Source organism: Penaeus vannamei, chromosome 31 (assembly GCF_042767895.1).
Source record: "Penaeus vannamei isolate JL-2024 chromosome 31, ASM4276789v1, whole genome shotgun sequence".
NCBI lineage: Eukaryota > Metazoa > Arthropoda > Malacostraca > Decapoda > Penaeidae > Penaeus > Penaeus vannamei.
The window spans coordinates 27,871,467-27,883,706 of NC_091579.1; the positions used below are offsets into that span (position 1 = coordinate 27,871,467).

Genomic DNA, 12,240 nt, shown 5'->3' on the forward strand with positions numbered 1-12,240 from the left:
GATTGTCTTTTTAAAATTCTAAATTGTAAATTGTTTTTTGTCAGTTCCTATTAGCTGATGAAGACTCAAAAAAATTTGCATTCTCTTTTTCAGGATGCCTGCAACCCAAGTGGTATGTATGGTGTCGAGAGAGAAACAGACGATGCTGCTGGGAGCATTCAGAATTCAGAACCTAGCAATCGGCCCACAAATGACTCAGATTTTTCTTCATTTGACATTGTTAAAGCAACACAGGTAGGCATAATTTGGAGTGAAGTTGATGGTGTAACTTGCATTTCTTATGATGAGTATTTTTAATGTATGGGTGATTATATGCTTTAGAATAAAGATTCATGACATTTATTTCATTATGATGAAATATTTTTATATACTGATTTGCTTTTCCTTCAGCTCAGTGAAAGTTAAAAAAAATATATATTTCTACATTATTGTGTTAGATTTTGATATTGTATTTCTTTTTGTGTGTTGCTATATTTGGAAATATTTTTCAGTATGGAGCTTTGGAGAGATGTAAGGAGTTGATTGAAGGCGGTTATGATATAAATAAACGAGACAATGAAAATGTCACACTCCTACATTGGGCATCAATCAACAACAGAAGAGATATTGTGAGGTATGATGATGTTAAACAGTTTATTCTTAGATTAAATGAGTATAGAGAGCAATATGTGAACATTCACGTAAACAAAAAAAATGATCATGTCATGCTGATTTCAGATACTACATATCTAAAGGAGCAATAGTGGATGCCATAGGTGGGGAGCTTATGTCTACACCTCTGCACTGGGCAACAAGGTAAGACGTGTATTTTGGACACTCACATTATAATGACATTGCTTGTTAATTATAAAGAACAAACAAACTAATATGGATGTAATTTTTCTAAGGTGAATTGTATCAATTATTTTTCACAGACAAGGCCACCTAGGTATGGTTGTGTTACTTATGAAATATGGGGCTGATTCATCTATGCGTGATGGTGAAGGCTGCTCCTGCATACACTTGGCAGCTCAGTTTGGTCATACAGCTATTGTTGCTTACCTGGTAGCAAAGGGCGCCAATGTGAATCTCATGGACAAGAATGGAATGACGCCTCTCATGTGGAGTGCATACAGAGTTACCAGGTCAGCCTTTTAGGTTGATTTATTGTGATTTATTTTTATTGAATATATTTTTTGCACATAGTGGTAAGAAAACTTCCAATAGGGTATATTTCAAGATGTGGTTCATATTTTTTGGTTTTGTACAGAGTTGTGCACAGTAGTTGTAACTCATCAAATGAGATATAAATTTGATAAAACATATATTTTGTTCTTTCATTTATTAAATGTATGTTTTAATATATAATTTGTTTTTATAAAACTCCAGCCTGGATCCCACAAGACTGCTTCTGACTTTTGGAGCTAGTACTTCTATGGCAGACCGTTTACATGGTAACACAGCATTGCACTGGGCAGTAATAGCTAAAAATCACATGGCAGTCAGTGTATTAGTTAACCATGGGGCCAATGTTGATATTGCAAATTCTCAGGTAAGAAGGAAATATTTTTTCAGATATAACATTACCTTATTCTTGTAAGATAAATTGTACAGCATCTTTTCATGTACAGTATTTAGTACCTTCATATATTCTGATATTTCAGTATTAGATCATGAAGTTGATGTGGAGTGCATTTAAACACAACTAATATTACTTTAATATTTTCCATATTACTCCTAAAGGGTGAATCAGCATACAGCCTGATAATGAAGAGAAAAACACAATGGTTGGATAAGAAAGTGCTAGATAAACTGCAAGAAATGCAGAAATCATCTAGAAATATCTGCTATCGAATTTCCAGTGATAAGGTTAGTATTTGTTACAGTAAAGAGTATATATATTTGTTTACATATATTTTAGACATTCATGATTTGAGATTTAATACTTGTTTGATTATAAAATATTTCATATATGAAAGACAATTTATAGATCTTAACTTCAACAGAGTCTCCGCTACTGGACGATGATCAGCACACCATTTATTGTGTTTTACATTGTTGGGCTTGTGTTACAACTGGACATGCTCTATCTTCTGAAGATTGCCCTTTTCATGACAGTCTATCTTATAGTCTATGGCATCTCGAGAATTCTATTCGATGAACGCCTGATGACTGTTATGCCCATGGCGGTGTACCTTGCAACAAAGGTAAAATTAGATCCAGTTTTGGAAACTGATTCATCTGTTTCCTGAGTAGTAATTCATATGTTAACTTATTTAATAGTTTACAGATTTTTATACGAGTTTTTATTAAGCTCAATTTGAAATGCCATTCTCAGTTTGTTAGGTTTGTAAGATTTAGATAAAGAATTTTTCTGTTATATCAATTTTTACAAGTAGTTTTATAGTTATTTGGCATTAGAATTATTGGACTGATAATTTTTATTGTTTTCTTTTTCAGTTCTGGTGTTATGTGACCTGGATATTGTACATTCATCCATATTCAGGCCTTGAATGCACGGCTCTGTTTCTTATCTCTTCGCTTATTCTGTGGTATAACTTCATGAGAGCATGGAGAGGAGATCCAGGAGTCATTACAGCTGATCAGGCACAGAAGTACCAAGTGAGATGAATAGATGACTTGTATGGAGTATGATTGATATTTGCTAATATACTCTTGTCAGTCTGGTCTTTGTCAGGAGAATTTTGATAGCAAATCTGGCATCTGTTTCTAACTCAGGTTTACTCAGACTTCTAACCAAATAGATTATTGAATTCATTTTTCATTCTAATTGAGATAGAAGTACATAACCTAAAGTAATTGCAAAATATAGTCGTAAATTATCATGTAAATGGTATTCTCTCAGATACTAATTTTGTGTGTATGTGTATATATATATAACTTTAGCTAAATGTGTTTGTAAGTATACATATGTAATTAGAAATATTTATTTTTGTCATTTAAAAATCCAATAGCTTGAGGACAGAAAGTCGAAAAGAGAAAATAATGTCTGCCAAGTGATGTGTGTGGTAGTCTCTGGCTATGGTTGTTGTAACTATTGCCAGAAATAGCTTCTTTTAAAATGTATTATTTGCATTTTATTATTTCCAGACCATAATTGAACTAGCAGAGAGAGATGGGTTTGATCCCCAATGGTTTTGTTCAACTTGTCTGGTGCGACGTCCAATTCGTTCAAAACATTGCTCTGTTTGCAACCGCTGTATTGCAAAATTTGACCATCACTGCCCATGGGTTGGAAACTGCATAGGTAGATTTTAATTATATATCTATATATTTTAATATGTACATATTTTATGATGAATTATTTCACTGAAATTTATTTGTATATCAAATATTTGTTTTTTTTGTTCTTCGTTTTTCTTCATTCTCTCTCTTTTTTCATTTCATTGCTGTGACTTATTTTGCGATATTTAGATTTACTAAAGCTAACAAACCATTTCCATTTCCTCTTTCAGGGGCAAACAACCTGAAGTACTTCATTGGATACCTGGTAATGCTGTGTATGATGTGCTGCTTTGTCCTCCAGGGCTGCTTCTACTTCTGGAATGGTGCTTGCAACGTTTACATTTCCAAACAGGGGCTTTGGTCCAGTAAGTGACTCTCGAGTGATATGATATAGGGAAAGTGAGAGTGATGAAGGTGTAATGAAAATTTTGGTTTTGTTTGAGTTTGATTACCATAGTTGTTATTGGTGTTTATGGTGTTATTTTTGTTATTGTTTTTGTTTTTTTATTATTATTATTATTATTGTTATTATCATAATCATTATGGTGATGATGATTGTATTACTCTGATATTGTTATAATGATAGTAATGCTGGTGTATCATCATCAGTTCATTGTTTGATTGACAGGCTTTGAGTTTTCAGATTGAAATAAAAGAAAGTGGTGACAATAATCAATTTCTTGTGCACATCACTTTTTTCAGCAGGTTGCAGAGTCCATGTCAAAGAATAATTTTTCCTTTGCCTAAAACAGGTCTTGGGTCAATAGCAACATGTGAACCCTGGGTGGCATGGGTTGGTGCCAATGCCATTTTGCATGCTGCTTGGGTCGCAACACTCCTTGGATGCCAGCTGTACCAGGTATATATTATTTTGTATATTACTGGAAGTCATTTTATAATGAGTTTATTAACACAAATTACAGTTAGATGAAAAACCTTTTAGGTTATGAAAGTGTTAAGTAACAGCTACATAAAAAAAAAAATTTAAGATGTAAAACTGTTAACCCTTTGGATCCGGGTACTTTGCGTGGGTGCTCATATTCCAGATATTAGGCTTACTTGAGTATTGACTCTCTCATATGTAAGGCTAGTAGTCCTGGCCGTCATGACATTTGTGTGCGGTTTCAAGACTCCTTGCCAAACTTTGCAGTGTTGTTAACTCTTTTTCTGCAAAAATGTGTTTTGCTTTTTATGCTATTTTCCAAGATCTATATTTGTTATTTGATAAGCTATATCAAGATGGTAATTGACTATTTTCCTTCCGCTAACTTCGTATTATAACTCTAGATAGTCTATGACTCCGTGCAGTAATAATAAGAATATGTAACTTTTTTTTTTTTCTTTCTTTTTTCTTTTTCTTCTTCTTCTTCTTTTTCTTCTTTTCTTTTTTTGCATTTGATTTATTTTAATACACCCCTTGCCACCAATTACAGCAGGTAGGAATAGGATCCAGAGCATGGAAATAGTGTCCTCTCTGGAGCTGGTGCTCTTTCAGCCACGGATCATGGATAGTACATTCACTCTATCAGAGGAAATAATGCAAGAATCCCTTCCTAAATGCCCATAGAGTTTGATCTTAATCCAAGGACTTTGTGCAATCATATCAAGTCACTCCTGTCACCCTGAACTTAGGTCAAAATTTTCATAATGCTACATTTACATCACCCAAGTCCATAGTCAAATTTTTCCGTGACAGCATATTTCCATTACCCTGCCCCCAGCCAATTTTTTTGTGACATGATGGTCACGTCACCTAGATCCAACGGGTTAAATAACAGTTAGATGGAAAGTCTTTCAAGATGTTAAAGTGTTGATGAGACTATTCATGAAAATTAATTTTTGTTAATAGATTTGTAATTGTTTTTTTTCTTATTTAAGGTCCTGATTTTGGGTATGACAACAAATGAAAGAATGAACTGTTACCGATACAAACATTTCCAGGTATGTACTTTTTATATATTTTTATATTTTTCTCTTTGTTTCCTGTTTATATGTTTCTTGTTTAAGAGAGGAAGAGAGTTCTGTGCCTGAGAGTTGGGATCAAGAAATTTAATATGAATGTAAGCAAAGAATTCCCTTCTTTACTTATTGGCACTGAGTAACTAAAACACCTGCAACCTGTATGTATGTTATCCTTTCTTTTAATGTCTGTTCATGCAAACATGTTCTCAACTGACTCAATTCACAGTTTTATTATCTGATAATTTATTACAGGAATTACATCTTTTCCCATAGCTTGTTTATATTTTTTGTGTAAAAAAAAAAAAAAAAAAATCCAATATTCATTGGAAATGAAACTAAGGCAACTAAGCATACCAGGAACTAGAAGGCAGGAAATGGCTCTTTGAAATTTAGGGTATGCTGCCGACAGGCATTATAATTATAGCTAATATATGCTTCCTTTTCCAATCAGTTCTCTAACCATCTTTCCTTTTACTCACAGTCTACTCTGAAAGTTACATCTGATTCACCCATGATATTGCTTTATATAATATAACTTCATATAATCTATGCCAAACCATAGTGAATAAAAAGTACAAGATAATTATATTGCTCAAGAGATCTAAGATAGTATTATCAGTAAAGAAAAAAATATTTTTATTTACACAAACTTCTTCATTGATTCAGATTAGCTAATTCTAAAGTATACTTCAGAGGGCTGAATGGAAAAGAAAAAGTTTATTTCAGGAAAGCCCTAATTGATTGTAATGAAGAATACTTAAGGAAAATATTTATGCAAACATAACTTCAATATGTTAATGTTATCTTTGACAAAGGTTTGATAAGTTGATATAAAGTAGCATTTCCTTTTTTAGTAATGAAATATAACCCTGAACCATTCCCTAAAACTATGATATATTTTGAACTGTGACCTCTCAGTAATCACAACGATACATAAAGTAACAGTATGCAAAAAACACAAAATGGAAAATAGCTGAATTTGGGTATTGGAGGATAAAATTCAAGATAGAAATTTAATATCATGACATCAGTCAAATGTAAATACCATAGGGAATAATTACTACCTTTTCCTTAGTTCATTTGAAATGAAAAGGTGGTCTTACAGAATAATATATTAAGGACTTTTTGTAATTTCTATATTCTCCTGCAGGTTGGGAAGAAGGGTGAAGTGCGATCACCTTTCCACCGTGGAGTCTGGAAGAACTTCCAAGATTTACTTAACTGGCAATGCTTTGGTCTCCTCAAACCAGATAAAACAGACTGGCTTCACATATATACCCTCTCCGAGTCAGCTGAAGATAAACAACCACTTCTTTCTCAGTCAGACATGTATCAATATGTGTAAATTCTGACAGTCACACTGGAGAGTTATAAGTGAAATTTAAACTGATCTGACATACTGTCATTCTGCTTTTTATATCCATCCATTATTACATTTACTATTTCATATCTAGGAAGAAGTTAAATTACCATACCCTTATTCATTATCCGTTATAGGTGTGGTGCATGAATGGATTTTTCTGTTTGTTAACTTTCAGAAACTTTATATTTGAAGTATGATAGAAGAAAAGTAGATCTCTTTAGATGTGTCTGACGAATTAATCTTCTGTATGTATCTTCTATTATCTTGTTTGTACTTCTACCTACATACCAAACAAAGATAGTAACATTGCTATACAAATTTTTGTATTTTGACTTTGATTGATATAAATATATAGTAAATGTACTAAATGTAACATTCCATATAGAATGACAGTTTTCTCTGCCTCTCTATAACTAACTATTTACAGAAAAGAAGAGCAGATATAGAAGAGTTTCAGCTGTTACCAAGAACATTGTACCAAAGATCAGTCAGAAATTCAAGGTATTTTAAGGTATAGTCAACTAGTCACAAATATTCCATTATTTATATAACCCTTGGCCAGTTGTCTCTTTTTATATTTGTAAGATGTTGTGAGGACACCAAAGATGAGCTCCAGTGTATTGCATGCAGTGTGCAGCTTTCATTCATGGCTTGTTTGCTCAATTTGCATTTTTATAATTGTGTGATTTTATTTTATTATGTAAAGAATAGATTGATGTTAAATGTGTGAACAAAAGCAACCAGTCATGATGGATGAACTGATTGAAGGTTGACTGCAAGCGTTTTCAACAGTTGAATTGAGACATTGATTATTTGTGATAGGAAGTTGGGAATATTGACTATCATTTTCTATACTTTGTTCATTTTATGTGAGAGATACAAATTAATATGTTGTTTTGTAAAGTAGATGATGTGCAGCTTCATACTAATGGCTGAAATAAAGTATGTTCGTATATAGTACAGTACAATCATATCATATATTTTGAGTGATACACAATCTGTCTGATATCCCATTTTTTAGTGTAGGTAATGAGCAGTTATTAGCCATAACTCCAAACAAGGCATCTTATTTTGTAGGACAATCATTTGTATAGACTTCAACATGTCTTTTTTATGCCATTCTTGGAAATGGTTTATTTTTATTGGTAATTTTAGATAGCTGTATAGACTATACCAGGGCAAGATAATGCCTTTTTCCTTGTTTTATATAATGTTATACAGTATCTTTAGAGATTGTATTATTTTACATTTTCATCTATTTACAGCATTTGAAATACTTTCATCTTAATGAAAACATGAGAATGTCAGAAAGCCAAGGAGCTAAGTAAATGTACAGAATTTTGGGTATAATTTTCAAACTGGTAATGGATTCCTTAGATTTCAGGAAAGAATCCTCCTCATTTTCATAGCAAGGTGGCTTTTAAATGTTGCACATTCAATTGAAACAATATTTTTCTCTTCCATTTTATTATTCATTTTGCATTTAGCCCATTGGAATGGTATTTTAGACTGCTATTTAAGAGAAGTTCTATGAGCCGAGTATCAAAGGTTTAGTGTCCTTATTGTATACAACTATTACTGCAGCTTTTGAGATTTATTTGGCTACAAAGGCATATGATTTGATTAATAATTAACATCTTTCTGAACTGCAACAGTAAAAAGTGGAAATATATATTCTGTAAATAACTTGTATTTTAGAAATGTCAGTAGAACTGCAATTTCCAATCCTGAAATTTATCATGAGGTAAAAGGGAAGAGGTTATAGCACAAATTTTTAATGTAACGAGGCATTGATATTTATGAATGTAGTCATTTTGTAACACAAAGATATAACAATTTTATGTAAAAGATATATTATAGCCCATCTTTATATTGTACCAAAGGCAAATTATTGTAAAGCTTACTGCATTTGATTATTGAAAACATTTCCCATAATGAATGAGAAGTTCACCGATTATTATCATTATTTATTTTTTTCCATTTAATATTGTTCCTATATTCATTATGTTTTTAGAAATGGTAGAAGAGAATGAACAAATCCAAATTTGTAGTCATACATCATTAATGAGGTGTTCATTTTGCAATGAGTCCTTGTCAGTTGTCTTGAAAGCTTTAATGTCAAAGTTATGACTCAATTGAATTATGTGTTTGATATGAAAATTGCAGAATTAGAAGAATTTTTGCAATTTATGGAAAAGTACTTTCATTCCAGTTTGTTCATTCATTGTAAGCAGAAGTTTTTTATTGTTTTTTTTTTTTCAGAGAACAAGAGAACTTGATAGGTACTTTTTTCAGTAGATTTTACAGAAAGAAATATGAAATATTAATAACAATAAGGATATTTGAAAGTTTTTGTTTTGCCTGTTTGGTTTGCCATTTTCCCTGCAGCCTCATCATTGTAGAGAAAATTACGTCATTGTAGAGAGAATTATAATTTGAAAAATATGATTCTTTTTCAGTTTATTTCCAGATTTATTATCCAGCAGTTTCTTACGAAGTTTTCAGTTTATTCACATATTTGTCATGTAGCAATTCCTTTAGAAGTTTTCAGTTAATTTATTCAACAAGTTTAAAGTAGATGTAGAACTGCAAAGAACCCTTGCACAAGTTTATGATATAAATTTATTGGAGGGTGGATTGGAGCTGTGGAACATTCCAAAAACATGATTCCATTTTTATTCTAGAAAAATAAATTGTCACAACTACAAGTGTTTTGTGAATACAGTAATTCCCTATTATATTTTTTTGTAAGTATTGAAAAGTAATACCTTACAGTAGCTCTTTTTATTGTGTGGTTAGATAAAAAGGTTTTATTGGTTGTGATTTAGTTTCTGTTTTGTTTAACAGACATGTATTAGTCATCAGTCATGCATCAAAAGTGTTTGAACAAATGTGATTTATCAGTGTTATGTCATGCACATCCTTGCTCATAATGGCAAGGATGGTGCCTTTCTTCAAAGGACATTTTTATAGGCAGGTACAGTTTGAAACAGTGTCTAGAAACAGGTAGCTTACACAGTTTCAGAGCCTTTTGCTTATCAAGATTGCTTTAAATCTGTTTCTTTGATAAGTTGGGGTATATATTCAATAACTCAAATGCATTTCATGAAGTGAAATTTGTCTGTGATGCACTATGTTCCTTGAGAGATATAATGGCAAATAAATTACTATGACTTGGTGTAATATTTTTATATGAGGCATTTGGCAACAATGACTAATGAAACTATCAGTACAGATGGACATGCAGGGATTAGTGGACCAGTATTGAAAAGGGCTCCCATAATATTGGATTTCTGTATCTTTGTATTGTTTGAAGAAAAATTTAGCTTCATGTTACAGACCTTCATGTTTTGTTCAGGCTATATATGACTGTGTAATGGTATTCAACTGTAATTGTTCAACATGATTTGCTCTCTTCATAAAATGCTTTCATTGTATTTAGTTGCTAAACATATTTGCATGCATGAAAGCTGACACACACAGGCTAGAGGAAACTTAAAATAATGCAACACAGGAATTGCCAATACCCATACATATATACTTACTACATGCACATGTGCTATCTGTTTCTTCCTTTCTCCCTCTTCCTCTCTCTCCCTTATACAAATACACACATATTTAGAAAGGAGAAACCATTATTAGTATTACAGTAATGCAGTTGCACATGTGGAGTGTTCTGTAATTGTTTCTATTTTCAATGCCTATACAATAAAATTGTGAGATACTTCAACCTTTTTGTATAGAATTTGTTTGCATTTTGTGTCTAAGCAGCACAACACAACTTGGACACTACATGGAATGAATTATGTGACTTCTGTCACACATGTTAACAAAAGGTAAATATTTTATAATGCAGTTAGTATTTTTATAGGGGATTATGCATGATGGAGGAACAATTAATTTTTACAACTTAGGAATGTTGTGAAATATGTAATAATACTCTTGTTCATGTTTAAATGATATCTTAATGTAAGTATTCTGCACTTTTCAAGATAATGATGGTCTGATTTTTAATAATAGAATAAATGCCCTTCTAAATGTAGTGTTATGACCTACCTAGCTGTGCTTTGACTTCAAAGTTGAACCAAAATGGTGTATGATGGTTACAAACAATAACTTCCATGTTCTGTATTGCTTATGTGTATGTCAGCTGGTGATTGTTTGCACAACAATATTACCCATATAAATGTAAATAGTTCTGTGACTCCTCATAAACTGCAGGTGTTTAAGATTTTGTACATAGTCATTATTTATTGCCAATGCTTCACATTCTCATATCAGTCATTCATTTTTATCAGTACTTTGATAGACTGTTCTAGTAATGAACAGCGGAAGCACTGGATCACACTATGCAATGTTTAAGTATGTTGATGTGGTAAGATTAGATACAGTAAGCTTAAGATAATAGTTATGCAAGGCTTTATGTACAGGCAATTTACTCATACACAGAACCTCCCTTAGCTTAATGGAGATATTAGAAATAATATTAGTATGAATATTGATCTGTAAAAATCTATATAATTAGTTAACATTTACAGTATATCATTTCAAAAAGTCTAAACCCTATTATATCCCATAGAGGTAGTGTTAAGATACAGAATAAAAATCTTAACATGGAATTGATAATACCGAAAAGATCTGGTCTGTAAGATTAGTGACTTTCATGATTTTCATTTTGTAAGTGCCTTGACATGTATCAGTCTGGAATGTCCAGAAGATTCATAAGTAATGGAGCAATTAAAAATCAATGCCTTCATGATTATTTATCAAGTGCTTACGGATTATGATCTTGTCATAGTTGATGGTCTTTGTCCCCCAAACTTTATATTAGCCATCGTATCCTACCTCCACTCCCTCTGCTTTAAGGAAGTGATCAGTTGCACAAATGCTTATATTTTATTTGCAGTTTTCACTCTGAAATCAATGTCATATTTTTCCTCATGTACATAGCTATCAGTCATTCATCTTGTATTGGAACTTTAGGATAGTCAGTAAACTCACTTATGAAACTTGTCTTTTTCTTATCCTTAAACATGAAATTTTCTGTCCATAGTCAACTGTTGGGTTCCAGTGAAACATGATGTTTATCCACACATTTGATACAAAAAAGAAATTATTCATAGTAAGTAATACTGTAACAGACCCTTACAAATATCCTAAGTTGACAAAAAATGAGTATGTAATTGGTTGATCTTGAAAATTAGCATTAAAATGGGAAAATAATTAAAACAAAGTTCAATCTCATCATATTTTCATTTACATTGTGTTATGTATCAGCAACATACCTCATATGTGCCTTATTTAAGAAGGAAACAAATTGCAATTCCCAATTTAAGCTACCCAATCTCAATAAGAATAAGTACACTTGACAAGATGTAAACCCAGAGAAGTATAATTTATATAATTTATTATAAGGGTACTAGAACATGATGATCCTCTTCAGTTCAATAATCCACATTCACATTTCGTAGATAACTGAAGGCAACAGTGGAATTCGTCTCTTAATGTCGTTTCCAATTTTGTAGACTGGCTGTAAATAAACGGCTGCCGATATTTTTTGGTTCATAAAAGGCAGTTTAATGTTCATTGATAAAGAAAACAAGATCTATCTTCACCATTTAATCTCATTTGTTTAATGATTTGGAAATTGCTAAAATGCAAAGGTGTATAGTGCAATTACACTTATGTTG

At 31.9% G+C, this 12,240-nt stretch overlaps 1 protein-coding gene across 1 annotated transcript in view; it reads left to right on the forward strand.

The window, feature by feature from the left end:
- Nucleotides 1-11,559, forward strand: part of LOC113812275 (palmitoyltransferase ZDHHC17) — a 20,125-nt gene extending 8,566 nt beyond the window's left edge. Inside the window, exons 3-15 of the mRNA XM_027364137.2 lie at nt 94-234; nt 492-613; nt 718-795; nt 915-1,124; nt 1,369-1,531; nt 1,723-1,848; nt 1,986-2,186; nt 2,440-2,601; nt 3,091-3,247; nt 3,456-3,590; nt 3,978-4,084; nt 5,104-5,166; nt 6,338-11,559. Coding sequence (XP_027219938.1) covers nt 94-234; nt 492-613; nt 718-795; nt 915-1,124; nt 1,369-1,531; nt 1,723-1,848; nt 1,986-2,186; nt 2,440-2,601; nt 3,091-3,247; nt 3,456-3,590; nt 3,978-4,084; nt 5,104-5,166; nt 6,338-6,532 — 1,860 coding nt within the window. The 3' untranslated portion in view covers nt 6,533-11,559. The remainder of the gene's footprint in view (nt 1-93; nt 235-491; nt 614-717; nt 796-914; nt 1,125-1,368; nt 1,532-1,722; nt 1,849-1,985; nt 2,187-2,439; nt 2,602-3,090; nt 3,248-3,455; nt 3,591-3,977; nt 4,085-5,103; nt 5,167-6,337) is intronic.
- Nucleotides 11,560-12,240: the final 681 nt, after the last annotated feature.